The following is a 20,313-nucleotide window of genomic DNA, read 5'->3' as shown; positions in this document are numbered from 1 at the left end:
ACTCTATTATTCTATGAATCATAGAATCATCTAATCCAATCCCCTGCAAAATTCATGAAATTCACAACTACCTGCCCACCTATCAGGGCTCTTCTAATGTTCTTAGGAAAGCCTCAGCCTCTCTGCCCTGTGGCTGGACCTCCAGAGGAACAGGCTGGCCCCTGTGTGAGACGGGAGGCTGGACTGGATGGACCCTCCCTGGTCTGACCCAGCAGGGCTCTTCTTATATTCTTATCAGGGAAGGCCTCGGCCTCTCTGCCCTGTGGCTGGACCTCCAGAGGAACTGGCTGGCCCCTGTGTGAGACGGGAGGCTGGACTGGATGGATCCTCCCTGGTCTGACCCAGCAGGGCTCTTCTGGAGGGCTTGGATGCATTGATTCAGTTGACTTATAGCTCTTTGAAGGGCAAGAGAGAGCGCGAGAGAAGCCTCCCACTCCCAGCACATGGACTGCATTTCCCAGCTGCCTCTGGGGCAGGGCGTCCTCAAGGTTAGCTCAATCGGCCTCCCCTTCCCTGCTTGCCGGAAACAACCTTATCCTTACTCCCAGTATGCATAGCGGCTGCCTGAGGCGCGACCTCTATATCCCATCGTCCCCTGGGGCAGAGCGATAGTTTTTCCTGCGCGGTCCGCTTTCTCCCATCGCCCCTTGCGGGAAGGGGGGGGGAGAGAAAGCCTCCGATTCCCAGCATGCTTGGCGCGTCAGGGCTGTGGGAGCCGAGGGCGGACTCCATTTCCCGGCGTGCCCGGCTTGCGGGCAGTCTCGCGCTGGCTGAGGCGATGCTTTGAGGGAGCCGCCGAGCAAAGCGCCTCCACCCGCCCGGCCGCCCTTCGCTCCCTGGCCGCCGCGATGCTGGAGGAGGCGGGCGAGGAGGTGCTGGGCTCGGTGCTGCTGAAGGCCTCGTGCCTGCCGCTGAGCTTCCTGCTGGTGCTGCCGGCCGTCCTGCTGCTGCTGCTGGGCCCGCCGCCCGCCTCGGCCGCCCACGAGTTCACCGTCTACCGCATGCAGCAGTACGAGCTCGGCGGGCAGCCCTACGGTGAGCCGCCCCGGCCCGGGGGGGGGGGCTGGCTCTTGTCCTCACAGCAGCCCTGCGGGGTAGGCCGGGGTGGGGTGGGGGCGGAGCCTTTGCCTGCGCGAGGGGGACTGAAGATCTGTGCTGCGCGTTTTGCAGCCCCTCTCGTTGAAGAAACCTTGCGCGTGCCTGTGGCTTTCCTCCTCACGACTCACAAGGAGCTCGTGGGCAGGAAAGGGGCCTGTTGCTGTTCTCAATAAAGACGGGGGTGGCCAAAACTGTGTCTCTCCTGATGGCCGTGGACTGCAATTCCCACGTGCTCGGGAGAGCCACAGGATTAGGCCCTTCTAAGCCTGTTTAAATCAATGGGCTTAGAAGTCTGTAATTCTCAACCGCGTTGCAATGTCCATGGACTTCTTGCTGTTAACGTGACTGCCTGATTAGAGCCCCCTGCATCTTGCCATGCAGTTCCTTGTGGGTTTCCCTTGGAGTAAATCATTCACAGTGTAGTGGATCCGGCTCCCAGTGAAGTATGCCTAGGAGTTAATTGATATGACTCTTGACCAGTTTTAATCCATTAACTCTGCTTGTGTTTTCATGCGCATCAAACCTTTAAACAAAATATGTCCGCCTGTCATGGCAGGCCCCATTTTGTTAAAGGCATGATTGAGGTGCACCTTTTAAAATGTCTTTCTCAACTTTTTTACCATTGAGGAACCTGTGAAACATTCTTCAAACTTCAAGAAACCCCAGAAGTAGTGTGATCATGCATAGCTGGGAAGCATAGCTGTGTACATGCCCACCCAGGGCCTCTCCCCTTCCCATCCCCTCCAGGCCCATCATTGGCCCTGGGGGGGAGAGGTTAACATAACCTTATATGGTCATATCACCCAATAAATATTTAACAAATGTAAGAAATATATTAAAAGTTAACTCCTACCCATATGGGAAACCCAGGGTAGTGATTATGTACCCTATCTATATGGCTTTTAAACATCTGCCTGTTAGTAATCGCAAAGGGCGTGTGTTATGGGGCTGTCCTGCCGGTCTTACTGGTTCTTTGCTTAAGAGCAGGGGCTGAGGTGAGTGTGTGGCAAGCAGAACACGTGTCGCAACTTTGTGGGAATATCTCCGGGAACTCCTTTGTGACCCACATCCTTCCTCTGGGGTGAAAGGACACCAAGCAGTGTGCAGAAGTGAGCAAGCGGTGTTCATTGATTGATTGAAAGAAGGCTTATGAGTCCTATCTCTAGGTTTGGGAACTGTCTGTTGAGTTTGGGAGATTCAGGTGGGTTTCCATGTTGGTCTGAAGCAACAGAACGAAGCTTGAGATGTAAAAGTTTAATTCTGGGTAGAACTTCTCTCTGTGTGTATGTGCTGCTTCAAAAGCTTACACCCAGAATTAAACTTTATTGGTATTAACTAAGCTCCAAGTTTGCTTAGTTTGGTAACTCTCCTACCCCCAGCCACTCAGCTCTTTCACCTTTTTATTTTGCCCTTTCTCCAGGCAGCTCATGTAGGTCTCTCCATGTCCACTGATTCCTTACAACAGCTCTGTGAGGGATGTTCAGCAGGGAGTGTATGATTGGTCCCAGGCTACTCAGGGAGCTTCCTGGCTGAATGGGAAAGGGATCTTCCAAATCTTAGACTGCCCCCATAGCCTAGAGTTCCCCTTCCTTTTTGAGTCTGTGAGCACCTTTAAAATTCTGATACAGGATGGAGGTCACAAACACAAAATAGCTGCTACTGGTGATGAAGCCAACCACAGAATGTCCGCTGCAGCTTACCTTCTGCAGCTGCTGCCAGAGCGATGTTTGTTTTTAATCTGCAGAGCCAATCCAAGGGCTAAACCCCACCTGGCCCTACCTACTTCCTAAAATCAGTTGCCGGGCACTCTCAGGCACCATGTTGATCCCTGCTCTAGGCACTACAGCACTGTAACTCTTGTGATATGTCAGAGTACCTTTATTGGCATAAAATTGCAAAGCATAAAATGAAAATTTCAAACAGTTCCAGATGTAAAATCTATGGTAAAAGATTTTCATTTAAAATTGCCAGTAAAAACTTCGCTATTTTTATAATAGTTGCTGAGTCCCTCACATTTAGTATCATTTTAATCCAGTGCTTCTCATTAAAACAGCTGAATTTCAATTTCTTCAGATAATTAGCTAACGGCCAACGATATACTTCAAACTTAGGACACACCAGAAGTATATGGTTCAATGTGTCTAGGATATGTAAATGTATCTCTCCTGAGGAGGGATCTTCAAAAATCTACCTTTGACATTTGAGGGAAAGATGTTGAAGCGAGCTACTAGAAATGCTCTTCTTAACTGGTGTGTCTCCAAAATTAGGAGATACATGAGCATGGATTTGTATGTTAAGGGAATATCCCAGAAGCGGGAAGAACATACACTGTTGTTGGAGAAGCCCAGAATCTGGGTATCCTGATCTTCTAGTCTCCGTAATATTAGTTTTAGTTATAGTCCTTTTGTCTTGCATGCTAAGGGCTGAGATGTCCAGACCCGTAATTTGAAGTTTCTTTGACATTTTGCCCAGCCAGTTGAAAGAATAAGGGTCACTCAAAAGGTGACTCTTGCGATATGTTCCACTCTGAGCATGTCTGTGGATTGGGTTGTGAAGTATCTGATTTCTAGTGAAATTTCTAGAATTGCAGTTATTATAGAAGAGACTAACCTAGAGGGGCTTTTGAAGCAGATAGGAACCATGCCCCTCCGCCCTGCTTGAGATGCTCTTTGCTCTGTTGGAGGAAACGTTTTGGCAACCTGTATGTTTTCTCTCAGCAAGGGGCCACTTACCCATTTAAAAATGTGCTGATGACCATACACACTGGGGCAACAGAGAAACCCGGGATTATAAACCCAGGCTGCTGTATTTGACTTTGGTCTGTTAGAGTCATAATGATTTACCCGGACTGATAGCGGCTCTTCCAGGGATCAGCTAGAGGTCTTTCACCTTGCCTCCTCCATGATCCTTTTAGCTGCTTACATATAGTATTAAACCTGGGACTTTGTACATACAGAAAAGGTGCTCTTCCAATGAGCCACGGCCTCTCCCTCTTCACAAAGTTGGCGTTTTAATAAAGACGTATGGTCAGAGCAGCATAGTAAGCTGAAAAGTGTATATAAGTGCTGGTAGTAGTAGAACAATTGTTGAAAGGGAGCATCTAAAACAAGAGCACAATTAAAATCCCTGAGCTGTTAGCAAATGTGGCCTTACTGGCTGGCAGCTTCAGAGCAAAGCTGTAACTCTGGCTATAGCTCTGTGCTGACATGGGTACAGTCATAGCCTGCTGGCCCGTTTTTAGTGTTGAGAGGATGGGCTTGCTGACAAATTCTGATGTAAACCCTGCTGAACTTGGCATTATCCTAGGGATACGTTGTCTGCCCAGCTTTTTGTGCTTTGCTGTCTTTTGGCAAGGCACTTTTGCCCATGTTGGTGATGCCTTTCTGTATTCTGCTTTCCTTTGTTCCCACCAGGCACTCGGAATGCTGTGCTAAACACAGAGGCCCGCACGGTGGAAGCGGACGTGCTGAGTCGGCGCTGCGTGATGATGCGGCTAATGGATTTTTCCTATGAGCAGTACCAGAAGGCCCTCCGCCAGTCAGCCGGTGCTGTGGTGATCATCCTGCCGCAGAGTATGTCGTCGGTGCCTCAGGATGTCATCCGGGTAAGCCTCCATTTCGAAGCACGGCAGTGGAAGTCTTCTCAATAGGAGTATGGCTGAATCTGCTGCCTCCCCAGTTTGTCAGGGGTTATATCTGGGACAGGGGATGTTTGCACCTTGGGGGGAACCTGGGTAGTCTGTCACTCAAAAGTGTGATTGTAAAAAACATTTGCTAGAAGTTTGGGCTGAGCAGTCCGCAGTCATATTAAGCTGCTGAAAAAAGTGTTGTGTTTGTAGTCAGTGCTGAGGTTCCACAGTCAGAAGATCTGTATGGGCAGACCAGATACCCTGAAAGACATCCGAGATTTATCCTGCAATGCTTGGCTAAGGGAGAATAGAAAAAGTTTTAGGGTATGCTGTTGGGCCTGTGCAACAATTGTGACTCCGTATGGACTGATACAGAGCCTCTTGTGGCGCAGAGTGATAAGGCAGCCGCTTGAAAGCTTTGCCCATGAGGCTGGGAGTTCAATCCCAGCAGCCAGCTCAAGGTTGACTCAGCCTTCCATCCTTCCAAGGTCGGTAAAATGAGTACCCAGCTTGCTGGGGGGTAAACGGTAATGACTGGGGAAGGCACTGGCAAACCACCCCGTATTGAGTCTGCCATGAAAACGCTAGAGGGCGTCACCCCAAGGGTCAAACATGACTCGGTGCTTGCACAGGGGATACCTTTACCTTTACCTTTTTATGGACTGATACAGAGTCTACCTGCGAAGCCCCTTGGCTAGTGAGCTAATGTGGGAAGAGTCTGCTTAGAGTATAAAGTGTGAAAACTACTGACTTAGAAGCTGAGAATTCATGCTGGTTGTTTGCCCAGCTGTTGTTGGATCTGTAGGCAAGCAGTTGGGTGCAGGTGGGTGAAGTTAGCGCTGGAAGATCCTGCCACATTTTACCACTGTTCTACCCTGGGAAGCTTAGGAAAGGCCGTGAGGATGCTGGTGCTATTCCTGACTTGCAGGTCTGTACGTTTGCCTTTGAGTTATGCTGTGGAGTGTTCAGACTGCTTCAAATATTCTGCAAGCAAGACTCCCTCCTTCAGAGAATCGGCATCTTGTCAGTGTGCCACCTGCTGAGTCTGGCAGAAGAAAGTTCTAGAAAGGGGGTCATACCAAGGTTTGCGGTGCTTAGCCGCTGCATTGCAGAGCATCCTTTTCAAAGATGGCAGCTTTTGCTCCTTGAGGTGCGGAGGAATGGCGTGGCTGCTGTTTGTCAGCCCGGCAGACGGAAGAGCAGCAGAGGCAGCGTAGGCTGTACAGGTGTCACAGGATCATTTCATTGCACCTGTTAAATACAAGGCGGTTTTGCAAAGGTGTGCTGCAAGGCAGCCATCTCTTTCCTCTGACTCCTGGCACGTCTTCTTGAATCCTCAGCAATTCATGGAGAAAGAGCCTGAAATGCTAGCCATGGAGACCATTGTGCCGGTCTACTTTGCTGAGGAAGATGACGAGCTTCTCTCTATCTACGAACAAACCCAGGCAGCTTCTGCATCACAAGGTTCGGCCTCTGCTGCTGAAGGTAGGTCTCTCAGAGACTTGCATTCCTTAGGAATGGATGTATCGGGGTGTGTGGCATTCCTCTTTCTTCCTGTGTTTTTTAATATAAAGAGCCTTAGCATAATCAAGGATAAAACATGCTTGTACAAAATGCAGACCCAGCCGGCTTGGATTCTGTGTCTCTGCTCTCTGTTGGAAAGGCAGTTTAAACACTTTGGGTTCCCTCTTCCTTTTGAATTCTGATGCTTTTGTGCCGACTGTGCAGTATGAAGGCCAAGGATTGCTGTGTGTTGGACAGGCTCTGCCAGGCATTCTTGAATGTGAGGGAGCTTTCTGCTGCACACCCCCATATGTAGCTGGGCTCTCTTCTTTTCCCATCTTGCTTGTTTCTCCACTTGCAGTGCAGTCCTGAGCATTTTTGTTCATGGCTAAGTCCCACTGAGCTGGTTGAAGTGTGCTGCCTGGGATTTCAGCCTAAACCAACCAACAGCAGTTCTTTCTTCATTGCAGGCTGTCAGATGATTGAGAAGCCTGAGTTTTTTGCACAGTGGGTGGGTGAGTTGTTAGGGACTATAATATTTAAAAGAGCCTCTTTTGGTGCAGGGTGGTAAGGCAGCTGACATGCTGTCTGAAGCTCTGACCATGAGGCTGGGAGTTCGATCCCAGCAGCTGGCTCAAGGTTGACTCAGCCTTCCATCCTTCCGAGGTTGGTAAAATGAGTACCCAGCTTGCTGGGGGGTAAAATGGTAATGACTGGGGAAGGCAGTGGCAAACCACCCCGCATTGAGTCTGCCAAGAAAATGCTGGAGGGCATCACCCCAAGGGTCAGACAGGACCCGGTGCTTGCACAGGGGATACCTTTACCTTTACAATATTTAAAGCAAGAAGCAAACATCACTTGGATCATCTGCACAGTACATAGAATGCAGCTATCTATGAGAATAAGATGCAATTCAATAAGAATACAATTCAACAAGATACAATTCAGTAAGAAGAAGTGCAGAGTTCTACATCTGGGTCACAAAAATGAGAAGGCTGCAGACTGGGTTGGAGAGACACATCTGGGCAGCAGTGTGTGTGAACGTGTGTAAGCTAAATAATGAGCAGACAGTGTGATGTGGTAAAGAAGGCAAATGCAGTCTTGGGCTGTATCAACGGAGGCATCACATCAAAATCACAAGATGTCATTGTATACAGCGTTGGTCAGACCCCACCTGAAGTCCTGAGTTCAGTTGCGGAGGCCTCACTTCCAAAAGGGCGTGGACAAAATTGACGAGGGGGCAGAGGAGAGGGGAGGATGATCCAGGGCCTGGGGACCAAGCCCTATGAGGACAGGCTTGAGGGGCTTGGGACTGTTCAGCCTGGAGAAGAGGCTGAGAGGGTCAGGATTGCTGTCTTAATGATTTGAAAAGTTGTCAGAGAGGAAGACAGGGAGCAGTTCCTGTTGGCAGCACAGGTTAAGACCCACAGCAGTAGATTTTAAACTACATGAGGAATGATATTGGCTAGATACCAATAAAATGTTTTTCACAGTATTTCAGCAGTGCATTAGGCTGCCTTAGTAGTGGTGAGCTTCCTCTCACTGGCCGTCTTCAAACAGCAGCTGGACAGATCCATATCCTGGATGCTTTAGGATGATCCTGCACTGAGAGGGGGTTGGACTAGATGGCCTTCCTGGGTCTTCCCATTGGTTTCTCTGAGTCTAGTTCAGCAGTGGAATGGTCTGCCTAAGAAGGTGGTGAGCTCCCCCTCACTGGCAGCCTTTTAGGAGTGGGTGGACAGATACTTCTGGATACTTGAGGCTGATCCTGCATTGAGTGGGGGGTGGGACTGGATAACCTGTATGTCCCCTTCCAACTAAGTGATTCTATGAGTCTAGTTCAGTAGTGGAATGAGCTCCCCCTCACTGGCTGTCCTCAAGCAGTGGATGGGCAGATCCTTATTCTGGATGCTTGAAGCTGATCCTGCATTGAGCAGGGGGTGGGACTAGATGGCCTATGTGGCCCCTTCCCATTCTAGGAGTCTAGTTCAGAAGTGGAAGGGGCTGCCTATGGAGGTGGGGAGCTCCCCCTCACTGGCTGTCCTCAAGCAGTGGATGGGCAGATCCTTATCCTGGATGCTTGAAGCTGATCCTGCCTTGAGCAGGGGGTGGGACTAGATGGCCTGCGTGGCCCCTTCCCACTCTAGGATTCTATGAGTCTAGTTCAGCAGTGGAATGGGCTGCCTAAGGAGGTGGGGAGTTCCCCCTCACTGGTGGCCATTAAGCAGCTGGACAGAGACTTATCCTGGATGCTTGAGGCTGGTCCTGCATTGAGCAGGGGGTGGGACTAGATGGCCTGCGTGGCCCCTTCCCACTCTAGGATTCTATGAGTCTAGTTTAGCAGTGGAATGGGCTGCCTGAGGAGGTGGGGAGCTCCTCCTCACTGGCCATCTTCAAGCAGGGGCTGGACAGAGACTTCCAAGAAGGCTCAAGTGCAAAACTGTGGTCAGCTATGAAGCCCAGTGGGTGACTTGGGGCTGGGCTCTCCCTGAAACAAACCTCCCTCAGAGGGCTGCAGTGAGGAAGAAATGAAAGAGGGGAGGAAGTCTGGAATGCTTTTATGACTGAGTGGCTGTTGCTATTGTATGAAACTAACAAGACATTGGTGGAAAGTGCTATCAAGCTGCAGGCCACTCATGGCAACCCCAATGGAATCAGTCAGAGTTGGTTTACCATGACCTCCACAGTGACCTATATTCCTTGGTGGTCTCCCATCCAAATACTAACCAGAACTGACCCTGCTTTTCTTCAGAGTTTCAGCAAGATCAGGCTTGCCTGTGCTTTCAGTTCAGAGCAAACTCACTGTGCTGCTCCCCTCCTCTCTTTGGTCCCTCACAGCCCCTTGGCTGGGTAGGCTAGGGTCCGGCCTCCATTCAGATCACTCAAATCATGCCCCCCCCACTTGTCTTTTACTGGCTACTTTGGATTCTTTCTCTGGATCTTTTGGGAATGTGGGTATTCCCTGTAAGACTGAACAGTGATTGTGTCCCCCCCCCCCCAGTTCTCTTGCACACAGCCACCGCCAACGGCTTCCAGATGGTCACGAGCGGGGCCCAGAGCAAAGCCATCAGTGACTGGCAGATCACCAGTGTGGAGGTGAGTGCGGGAGAGTTTGCATGGTGTGGCCCGCTCTGCAGAGGTGCTGTCTTCATTTCCTTTGAGAACCAGTGTGGTGAAGTGGTTAAAAGTGGCTGCCTCTAATCTGGAAAACCAAGTTTGATTTTTCCACTCTTTCTCCACACCACAGGGTGTTTGTTGTGGGGAGAGGAAGGGAATAGGTGTTTGCAAACTTCTTTGGGACTCCTTTGGGTAGTGAAAAGCAGGTGTTTGCAAACTTCTTTGGGACTCCTTTGGGTAGTGAAAAGCAGGTGTTTGCAAACTTCTTTGGGACTCCTTTGGGTAGTGAAAAGCAGGGTACAAAAAAGCTCTGCTTCTCTTATTATAAAAATGTATACCCTGTCTTTCATCAGAAACAGGGACAATAGAAATTGAACAAAATCCGTAAGCTGCAGATGTTACAACGAGCAGGGCCAGGGGGTGGTGGAAGGAGCTGTTAATTCTCAGCTGACTTAATGGCAGCTCCTCATGAAGCTTTCAAGGCAAGAGATTGTTCTGAGGTGGTTTGCCATTGTCCACCTTATTCATGTAACTTTTGTATTGGACAGCCTTTGCGTATTCTGAAATTTTGAAGCTTAGGGTCTCAGGTGGGCATCCTGGAGGAAAGAGTAAGCCAAATGCTCCCAGAGTCTGCCTGGGGTGTGACAGGCTGGCTTTGTTTTGCGGTGAGGTGCATTTTCCTTGGTTAACCTTCTGTTCTCCTCATTAGGGACGGCTGACTGGCCTGGGAGGAGAAGACCTGCCTACTGTTGTGATCGTGGCTCATTATGATTCCTTTGGTGTGGCCCCGGTATGCTGGCTTTGGCAAATCCCCCTGGCCTGTTGGTGTTTTCTGTCAGGTGCCCTTTTGCCCACTTGCGAGGAGTCACCTTGATTGTTTCTGCTAAGCAGCCCTGCTTGGTAGGCCTGTGTATTTGGCAAGAGGCTCTCTGTCAGAGTCCTACATGGGCTGCAGGACTCCGCATGCTGGTTGATAGAATCATAGAGTTGGAAGGGGCCATACAGGCCATCTAGTCCAACCCCCTGCTCAACGCAGGATTAGCCCTAAGCATCCTAAAGCATCCAATGCTGTTTAGTCTTGGAAGATGCCCATCAAGCAGTGCTTTTTCAAACTTGTTAATGCCACCTGCTGGGGGAAGGGTCTGCTAATTAAGATGGTTGTTTCGCCTCTCCCCCCTCTGCCCTGCCTGTTACCCCTCTCTCACCCCAGTAGTAGCAGTATAAAAATGACTGTTGAGGGGTCAGTGGTACAGCCCAGTGGATGTGCCAGACTGCTTGAGCCATCTTGAGTTTTTCTGATCCTTTGGAAGTTTAGGTGTGTGTTTGTCATTCCAGTCTAATGAACTTCTAGGGCCAGTCCCCTGGGTCCATTTAACAAGCATGTAATTGGCCCCCTAGGTGCCTCTAGGAAGCTCACTAGGGAAGGCATAAACATATAACAACATTTGCATGAATTATCGGCAACAGGAAGACTGTCTCTGATGTAACTCCTACTAATCAAGTGTAGAAAACACTTTTTAAAAGATAGAAAAGGGATTCTTCTGCTTGTGTGGCTGATGGCTGGCAGCCAGTGGTGCATTTTACATAGGGAGATGATACAGTTTCGCCTGTGTTGAGTTTTGGCCCTGTCCTTCATTGTCCTTCGCCCCCAAGTCTTGCCCTGTTAGCCTTACTTTCTCTCTTCTTTCCCCCCACAGTGGCTCTCCCATGGCGCTGACTCCAATGGCAGTGGAGTCGCAGTGCTCTTAGAACTGGCCAGGCTGTTTTCTCGCCTCTACACCTACAAACGGACCCATGCTGGGTAAGAAAGAGTAACTGCTTTTCTGTTTTTGGAGGCCAGTGGAGAGTGCATTTGCCCATCTAACCCTCCTCTCCCCCACATGTGCAGGTACAACCTGCTGTTCTTTGCATCTGGAGGCGGCAAGTTTAACTACCAAGGGACAAAGAGGTGGCTGGAGGACAACCTGGACCACACGGGTATGGCACGATTTACTTTACTTCCTATCTGCTCAGGGTGGGGAAGCACAGTAGAAAAGGCTGGAGGGTGAGCTACAGCCTTGGACCTGGCACCAAGAAAATAGCTGGCTGCTGGACCTCCGTCATGGCTCCCAGGTACACCCTGTGGGCTGCTCCATGCTGAGAAGCCGCCTTCTTTTGAGCACGCACACATGATTCCTGCAGGGCCACGGTGGTTTCATTTCTGTAACCGCTTCTGTTTCAGATTCCAGTTTGCTGCAGGACAACGTGGCTTTTGTCCTCTGCTTGGACACTCTGGGCAGAGGGAACAGCCTTCACTTGCATGTCTCCAAGCCTCCTAAGGAGGGGACCCTTCAGCATGCCTTTCTGAAGGAGCTGGAACTGGTAAGGGGATTCAGGGTCAGCTTTATGCTCTGGAGGTGGCAGCAGCAACAGCTCAGCTCTGGACTGTCTGCAAAGCAGCAGGGCATCTGCCTGGCACAACATTCTGGGATGCTGAGCAAAGGGCCTTTACAGCCTCTTTGTAATCAGTTTGGTAAAGCACTGGTGCCACCTGCTGGTGGTTAAATAAGCATGGAAGCGCTTGAATATCACTATGCTAACATTTTGGCACCCCGATGTGGGTGCCCCGGGCTAGCCCCAGCTCATCAGACTCTGAAGGTAAGCATTAAGCCCTGGTTAGTACTTGGATCAGAGACTACCAAGGAACATAAGAACCTTACAGAAGCCCTGTTGGGTCAGGCCAATGGCTCATCCAGTCCAGCACTCTGTGTCAGGCTGTGGCCATCAGGAGGTCCACAGGTGGGGCCAGAAGCCCCAGGTTGCTGTGCCAAGGCAGGTAATGGCAAACCACCTGTGTCCATCTCTTGCCCTGAAAACCGTGTAGGCTTGCTTTAAGTCGGCTGTGACTCAGCAGCACAGGCCACAGAAATGCACCACTTGCACACACAGTGCTTTGATGCCTCCCTGTTTTTGCAGATCTTGGAGCATTCTGAAGATTCCTGTTCCTCCATTTTGAAGTTTCCTTGCACAAAGGGGTGGCTGATAACATGTAAAGCACAGCTGCTGAGTGGGCAGCAGTGCAGAAAAGGGAAGCCCAGCCCAGGAGGAGGCTTCTTGTTGAATCAGTGTAGGGAGGGGGATGTCCTCTTGAGTGCTCCTCTTTCAAGCTGAGCTCTTTGGGTGTGTCTTCTCCCTCTGGAGCCACTAAAAACTGCAAAGTCCCTGGTTGGGCAGAGTACACATGTTCTGTTAGAAGGTGGCTTTAAAAGCCTAAAAAGAGATTGTGGCTTGTGTGTATATGAGGGATAGCAATTTTTGGTTTCAGTATTGGTAGCAGAAGTGTATGTGGGGGGAGGGGGGAAGCAATAGGACCTAGGGTGCCTCTTGAGGGGGCCCCTTCTGGCCCCCAGCAGGGGGCCTGCACCCAAGAACTCATGTTGTCCTATGCAAAAGCTGGGGAATGTGTTCAAACTCCCCTTTGATTGGGTGCTCAGGCGTGTGGGAGCTGAGATGCATGGTGGCTGGAGAGCGTGGAAGAGGCAGTTGCTGTTTGCCCTGGAGAATAAGGAGTTAAAGGGTCCTTGATTCAGGTTTTGGCTCACAGGAGGAAGGTGAGTCAGTGGGCAGAGGAGGAGGTAGTCAGCCAGTACACAATAAAAAAACCTGCCTTTTTTGTTTTTATTTATTTTTTGCAATTTATATATCTGTTTTCTGCCCTCTCAATAACATAAGAGGAGCCAGGTCAGATCAGTGGCCAAAACCCAGGCGGCATCCGGAGGTCTCCCAGTGGGGAAGGAGTTCCAAAAGGTTATCTCATTGTTGCCCCTCAAGTGCCAAGGGCTGCCTTGTTTCCTGCTTGTGGATCTAGAGCAGGGGTGGTCAAACTGTGGCCCTCCATGGACTACCATTCCCATGAGCCCCTGCCAGCGCTGGCGGGGGCTCATGGGAACTGTAGTCCATGGACATCTGGAGGGCCACAGTTTGGCCACCCCTGCTAGAGGGTGGTAGAGGCAGGCAGGTGGCTGCCGTAACTCTCGTGGCTGTAATCCCTTGCTTCAGGTAGTTGCCAGCCAGTTCCCGGAAGTGAAGTTCTCCATGGTGCACAAAAAGATCAACCTTGCCGAAGACATGCTGGCCTGGGAGCATGAGCGCTTCGCCATCCGCCGCCTGCCGGCCTTCACGGTCTCCCACCTGGAGAGCCATCGCGACGGCCCGCGCAACAGCATCATGGATGTGAGGTCAGCAGCTGGGTGAGAAGGCTGCGCTAAGAGCTTAGGCGGTGGTGGGATGTATTTGTGTGTGTGTGTGGGGGGGGGGGGGTTGTGTCGTTTTGTGCTGACTGCCCTTTGTTCCATGGGAGCCTTAGAAGAGTGAAATAGCGGAGCTTGGGTTTCTGAGCACTTAGTTGGCTGTGTTAGCTGGTATTTATTATTTTTGTCTGGCATGTGTATCGTATAGCCAGGAGAGCCTAGAACTGTGTGGCAGCCTGGCAAGAGGCATTTAAAAGATGTTTACCATTGCCTGCCTCTACGTCATGACCCTGGTGTTCCTCACAGGTCTTCCATCCCAAACCTGGCCAGGGTTGACCCTGCTTAACTTCTGAGATTTGATGAGATCAGGCTTGCCTGGACTATGCAGGTTGGAGCTTTTAGCTGGTCTACAGAGCTACTGTGAGCATATTGGAGAGCGTAGCTCAGTAGCAGAGCCTCTGCTTTGCATGCAGAAGTCCTGGTTCAGCTTCTGGCATCTCTAGTTAAAAGGATCTTGCAGGAGCTTTGTGTAGTGGTTAGGAGTTCGGACTTCTAATCTGGCAAGCCGGGTTTGATTCCCCACTCCTCCTCCACATGCAATCAGCTGGGTGACCTTGGGCTTGCCACAGCACTGATAAAGTGACTAAGCTGCTTTGAGACTCCTTTGGGTAGAGAAAAGTAGCATATAAGAACCAGCTCCTCTTCTACTTCTGATTCTCCGTTCCTACCCCACGTGCAGCCAGCTGGGTGATTTTGGGCTCGCCACAGCCTTGATAAAGCTGTTCTGACCAAGCAGTAATATCAGGGCTCTCTCAGCCTCACCCACCCCACAAGGGTGTCTGTTGTGGGGCAAGGAAAGAGAAGGCGACGGTAAGCCTCTTTGAGGCTCCTTCGAGTAGAGAAAAGCGGCATAAAAGAGCCAACTCTTCCTCTATGCATGACCTCAGCTTGATACCCTGGAGAGCTCCTGCCAGCCTGAGTAGACACTAGCGACACAGATGGACCAAGAGTCTGATTCAGTATAAGGCTTCTTCATGTGGGTTCACAGGGATATACCATGGGATCTAAAAAGAGACTCAACTGGGCTGCTGGCCATCTGCACACATCTGCGTGGACAGTGACTTGGCAGCACCTGGGACTTGGCCATAGGCTCTTGGAGCACAGAGACTCTGCCAAGCCTAATAGTCTTTAAGATCCCTGGAACGGATTTGATTTTCTTTATTGCATTTGAGAGCCAGCGTGGCGTTGTGGTCAAGAGTGTTAGATTGGAATCTGCCAGATCAGGGTTTGGAAGTCACTGGGCAGCCTTGAGTCAGTCACATGCTCTCAGCCTGATTTACGTCACTTGGTTGCCGTGAGGATAAAATGCAGGAGAGAAGGATTGGGCCCTTGTACTTTGGGGAATAAGGTAGAATACAGAGGAAGGACATTTTAAAAAAATACTAATTTGGACATGCTGGTGTACATTGTTTGCACATTGCCCTATCCTGTGTGATAGATTAGGCCAGGGGAGAAAGAGGAACCCAGTGTCATCCAGTGAATGTTAAGGGGGAGTAGGCATTTGATTCTGTGTCACTTGCAGTGCTAGCGCTCTGCCTTTCAAAAAAAGCAAGGAAGAAATCTAAGCTGATAGTCACTGCATAGCTTGTGGATGAGTTCAGAAAGTCCTCCCCAGTTATCCCCTGAACTGCCAAGCAGAGCTGCATCCACTGCGATGGGCAGTTGCAGAAGGACAACTGCTTGGCTGGTGTGCTCTTTGGCCTCTTCCTCTCCTGGCCTTGGGTCCCTTTCTGTGAAGGCTGAGGAGTCCGCCTCCCCTACCCTCAGCTTGATGTGGTCTTGAGCGAATGGCGCAGAAAGAAGCGGCAGCTGCAGGATGGGTCCACTTGCAGTGACGCTTTCCTTTGGGGGGAAGGAAGCCTCCTTGCCCTGGGAGGGGAAATATCCCTGTGCAAGCGGAATGGACCTCTGATCCTGTTCCAATTTGTAGTCTTGGGAAGGAAGTCAGAATGTCCCTCTGGAGATGTTAGCCTTGCTTGCATGGATGGAGAGGTGACCCACCAGAGAAGGGGTGCTCTGACACAGCTGTCTGTTTGGCAGGGCCCGAGTAGACTCCCGAGTCCTGACCCGCAACACTCGGATAGTCGTTGAGGCCTTGACGAGGGTGATCTACAACCTCACGGAAAAGGTCAGCCTCTCTCCCTCCATCCCTCTTCTTCCCAGTGCTCTGGGGCTGCTTTGTCCTGGCCCCCACTGGCTCCTCCCCATCATGCCTCTTCTCTCCCTCTCTCTCCAGGGGGTTCCTGCTGACCTCCAGGTCTTCACAGAACAGATGGTAAGTGTGCGCAGAGGTGCCCAGTCAGGAGGGGCAGGGTGTGTGGCCGAGTGGGCTCCGACCCCTGGAACAGCCCGACGTGTTCTCTCTGCTCCTCTTGGTTGCTTGTGCAGCAGATCCAGCAGGAGCAGATGGCGTCAGTGATGGACTGGCTCACCAGCCAGCCAAGGGCCGCTCAGCTGGTCGACAAGGAGGGCACCTTCATCAGCACCCTCGAATACTACATGAGCCGATACTTGAAAGACGTCAAGCAGCACCACGTGAAGGCTGACAAGCGGTGAGTGAGGGAGGAGTTGGACCCCGCGGCCCAGAGTTCAGATCTCCGCCTTAGGTCAGCCGGATCAAGACAGGTGGCTGTGTTAGTCTGCCTGTAGCCGGCAAAAAGACCAAGAGGCCCAGGAGCACACTTATGGCAGGGGATGAGCTTTCCTGAGTCACTGCCCACTTCGTATGTGACTGAAGAAGCAAGCAGTGCCTTGGAAAGCTCTTGGATCTCTTAATGCTGTGCATGCTCACTGGGTAGGGGTGGCCTCTTCCTTCTTTGGATTGAGTTTCTAAGGCTTCTTTGACCCGTAGAGGAGTTGTAAAGCCAAGATTTCGCCAGAAGGCTTCCTTGTCCCTTGAGGGGTTGAGATGCGGATTTTTGGAGGGGTCAGACTTTGCACTTGGCACATGTGGAGGGTCCCCAGCTCATTCTTCAGGGCCTGCCAGTTTAATAGCTCCCTGCTGGTTGGCAGACTAGGCACAACTTAATGACATGATTTCGCCCTTCTGAGCATTAAAATTGCATTTGAAATGTAATCATTCCCTCTCTCACCAAACAGGGACCCAGAGTTCGTCTTCTATGACCAGCTCAAGCAAATGATGAATGCGTACAGGTTAGTGGGTTGTCATCCTCACAGCCGCTGATACTTTAGGGCTGCTTTGCTCTGCTGGGTTTTGGGGCTTGTGGGTTGGGGGAGCTGTGAATCCTCATGGAATGAGAACTGAGGAACAGGTCCTGCCATCTCCCCATCCGAGCCATGGAAGCAGTTGGCTGAGAAGTTCTATCAGTTCTCCTCCTCCTCCTTGTGGTGCAAGAGGTGCTTTGGCCACTGGGCTTGGAGCCCTTCATAGCTCCCCTGGACTTCTAATTTCTGGCTCATAAACCGGGCCATTCATCATTTCAGATAGCCTCCTTTGGGGTCAGCCCATACTAAGGAAGCAGGTGTGCATTTGGGGCCGGTAGGCCTCTGCAGAGCATCCTGAATATGTTCTGATCCAAGGATGGATCTTTTGCTTTCTAGAAGAGGAACTGATCTCTTTGAGGAAGATCAGATACCCTGGGAAGGGGCAACTGGTCTATCTGCTGTTAGAATCCATGGTGGTAGAACTGGACAACAGATCTTGTCTCTGTAAGGAGCAAGTGAAGTAGACCTTGCCTCCAGGCAACTGGTCTCCTTTGGATGTAGCTGCCTTGGGAAATAGTTCAGGGGTACAGACTCCTCTTCTGGAACTTGAATTCATTTTGTTTCACCTAGTTCCCCTTTTTTTGAGGTAGCAGAAGTGGAGACCTTGCTGAAGGCTCTGTAATGGCTTATGGACATGGGTGATTTTGGTGTTTCAGGGTCAAGCCTGCCATTTTTGACCTTCTCCTGGCACTCTGCATAGCAGCCTACCTTGGCGTGGCCTACGTCGCAGTCCAGGTGAGTGGAAAGGGTGACAGCACTGGGGAAGTGTAGAGAAGAGGTGGGGCTCGGAGGTGGGGCTTCAGAGTTTCTGGCGTCTAGGGACAGACCTGAGCACCGCGAGTGGGAACATGGGTTTGCCTGTCCTTGGGCACCAACTCCTGGGTTCAGCACAGGGAGTCACATTTGCTGCCCTCCTCCTCACCATATCTCTTGCCACACAGTTATTAGTATTCGTTAGTAGTGTGCGTCTGATTGTGGAGGCTGCATTTATCTGAAATAACTGTAATTGTGTTTCGTTGCACCTCTCCTCTCCTGGGGCCTGTCTAATTCCATCTTTAAGCCACCTGTGGTAAAGCCCTGGGGCCAGGAGCTGTTCCACAAGGTCACTGCCACTCTTGTGAAGAAGGCCCTTCCGCAGAACCTGCTACAATTCCAGGTCAAGGATAAGGGCAGGCCAGTGTAGAGCAAGTTACAGGTGACCGTTGCATGGATCGCAGTGACTAGGAGTTCCAGGGACAGGTAGAGAAATAGTAGCCTTACTTGGCATAGGTGGAAAAATGCCAGCTTGGCTGTCTGCATGACCCAAACCTCCTTAGGAAGGGAGGCATCAAAGGTCACCCCCAGATTCCTAGCTAGAGGTGTGATCTCCAACTGCACCCCGCCCAGGCTAGGGAGACGCGCTTCCTGATCTGAACCCTTCCTCCCCAGCCACAGGACCTCCATCTTGGAAGGGTTGAGTTTCAGGTGACTGCTTGAGCCAGGCCATTGCTGGTTCCAGACAACTGGCAAATGTATCCGGGGTTGGGGTGGGGAGTTGGTTGTCCATTAGGAGATGGAGTTTGCACTCATCTGATGTCTATCGCTTGCCTCCTAGCATTTCGGTCTCCTTTACAAGCTGGTACAGAGGCTGTCCCTCAAATCCAAGCAGCAGTGACCCGATCTTCCTCCTTTCCGAGCTGAGCTGTCAGAGGGGGGGACCCCCTCCTAACCATCTTCTACCGCATCGGATGCTGCAACCGCCACCCATCCTTGCTTCCCACCTCCCCTCCACCACACTGGAAAGGGAGAAGAGGCTCGAATCCAGAATGCCCTTCCACTCTTTGCATTCTGCAAGCCTCTTTCCCAGGGCTACCCACCGATACATCTCCACTCCTCCCAGATGGGTAAAGCATGGGGATGCTCTCCTCCCCCTTGGGAATCTTTCTGTGAACAAGACAGTTCCGTTTTTGTGAAGCTGCTGAACCAGAAGCGGGTGAACTGTGCCATATGTCCCAGGTTTGGGGGCAGACACTGGGGGCCAGGTTTGGGGGCCTGCCTGGCAGAAGAGAGAGGACTTGGAAGGGTACCGTGGGGGACATTGTGTTGGGTTTTTTTTTTTAAGTGCACATATAAATTAAAGGACTACTAAGAGGTTTCTTCCTTCAGTATGTGGACTAATTTCATGAGTTGCCTGGTGTGGACGGTGTTGGGAGTTTCTTCCGTGGCTTTGCTCTCTGTGACGGGTAGGCAGATAGGACGGCTGTTGCCTGGCAGCTACTTGCCAATCACGGGAAGGAAGGGAAGAGGCACACTAATCCTCTGCAGTGCCGTTAGGATGCTTTTCTTTTAGGTTGGCTCACATGGAAATAGGGTTGTGCTGCTGGCTGCTTCAAGCTGGAATGGCTGCTTTGGCGGCTGAAGCACACAACCCTATTTGGAAACCCACCCACCCCTCTTCTTCCTGCCTTGTTTCATTGTGCATTTGTAACATGATTTTTGCTGTCCTGAACGCAAGCAAGTTCTCCCCCACTCGCCCCAGCATCAGGAAATCTCAGGGTGTGAGGAAGAAAGCACAGCCCCCATGGTCTGTTGGTGGGAAATCGAGCCCCATGGCTGTGTTGATTGATCTTTCCTCTGGGCTCAAAGTCCTTGGCAAGCAAGGTGGCTGTTGCGCAGATGGAATCCCGCAGACCCTGCAAGCATCAGCTAACTACCTCAGGAAAGTATCCAAAGGAAAAATGGAAGCAGTTGACAGGGCAGAGCTTGACTTGAAGAGGATGTGGAAAAGGATGTTCCTAAAGCTTATCTCGGCCTGATTGAAGACTGTTTGAAGACTGAAGGGGACAAAGGTAACGAATGTGTTTTTCAGTGTTCTGCAGAGCCCCTGGCAATTTTTAGAACTCTCCAACCTGCCCAAAGTGGCTGATGTTTATAAACTGGAATGTTTTCATACCTGTGCCAAACTCTTGAGCATTCTTTTGAAAGGAATCTCCCTTTCTCCCGGTTTGTTTGGCTTCTTTGGCACGCTCCTGGGAGTGTTTTTCAAAAAAAATAAATGAAAGGGTTTGATGCTCCTTGGGAAGGATTCCAGCTTCAGACATGGAAGGCCTTCCTAAGTACCTGCCCAAACATGGACTGCAAATCCATGTACACGACGTTCCCTTTCTTCTAAACCTCTGCTCTAAAAAATGGAATAAAATATTTTGTCTCTGATGTTGCCCGGCTGCCCCTAGAAGTCCAGCTGGCAAAGATTCCCACTGGAAATAGTTTTGTGTGCTTAGCAAAATAAGAACTTATGTAAAATAGGAAAAAACTGGGAACTGCATTTGAGAGAGGCTCGAAATGGGCAGGCCCAAATATCAATTCCTGCTTAGCTATGACGTTAAAAAATGGGGGTGAAAACTGCAAAAATGCTTGAGGTAGGAAATAAAAAAATTATTTAACGTGCTCACTAATGTGAATCTTGATCAAAAG

At 50.7% G+C, this 20,313-nt stretch overlaps 1 protein-coding gene across 4 annotated transcripts; it reads left to right on the top strand.

Annotated features, from left to right (window-relative positions):
- Positions 1-663: 663 nt before the first annotated feature.
- NCLN (nicalin) lies at positions 664-19,004 on the top strand. Of its 4 annotated transcripts, none has more exons than XM_077332124.1 (15): positions 664-1,035; positions 4,512-4,702; positions 6,067-6,211; positions 9,231-9,325; positions 10,056-10,136; positions 11,044-11,147; positions 11,235-11,323; positions 11,568-11,707; positions 13,385-13,575; positions 15,676-15,763; positions 15,872-15,910; positions 16,027-16,187; positions 16,735-16,788; positions 17,517-17,595; positions 18,455-19,004. In XM_077332124.1, the coding sequence occupies exons 1-15, from the start codon at positions 849-851 to the stop codon at positions 18,512-18,514; spliced, it is 1,704 nt and encodes a 567-aa protein (XP_077188239.1). In that variant the 5' UTR covers positions 664-848; the 3' UTR covers positions 18,515-19,004. The 4 variants fall into 4 exon arrangements, with proteins under 4 accessions (XP_077188239.1, XP_077188241.1, XP_077188238.1 ...); XM_077332126.1 differs by having other exon boundaries at positions 665-1,035; positions 13,385-13,563; XM_077332123.1 differs by having other exon boundaries at positions 665-1,035; positions 16,024-16,187.
- Positions 19,005-20,313: the final 1,309 nt, after the last annotated feature.

This window comes from Paroedura picta, chromosome 4 (genome assembly GCF_049243985.1).
Source record: "Paroedura picta isolate Pp20150507F chromosome 4, Ppicta_v3.0, whole genome shotgun sequence".
NCBI classification, from domain to species: domain Eukaryota; kingdom Metazoa; phylum Chordata; class Lepidosauria; order Squamata; family Gekkonidae; genus Paroedura; species Paroedura picta.
This window is presented reverse-complemented; position numbering and strand designations above follow the sequence as displayed.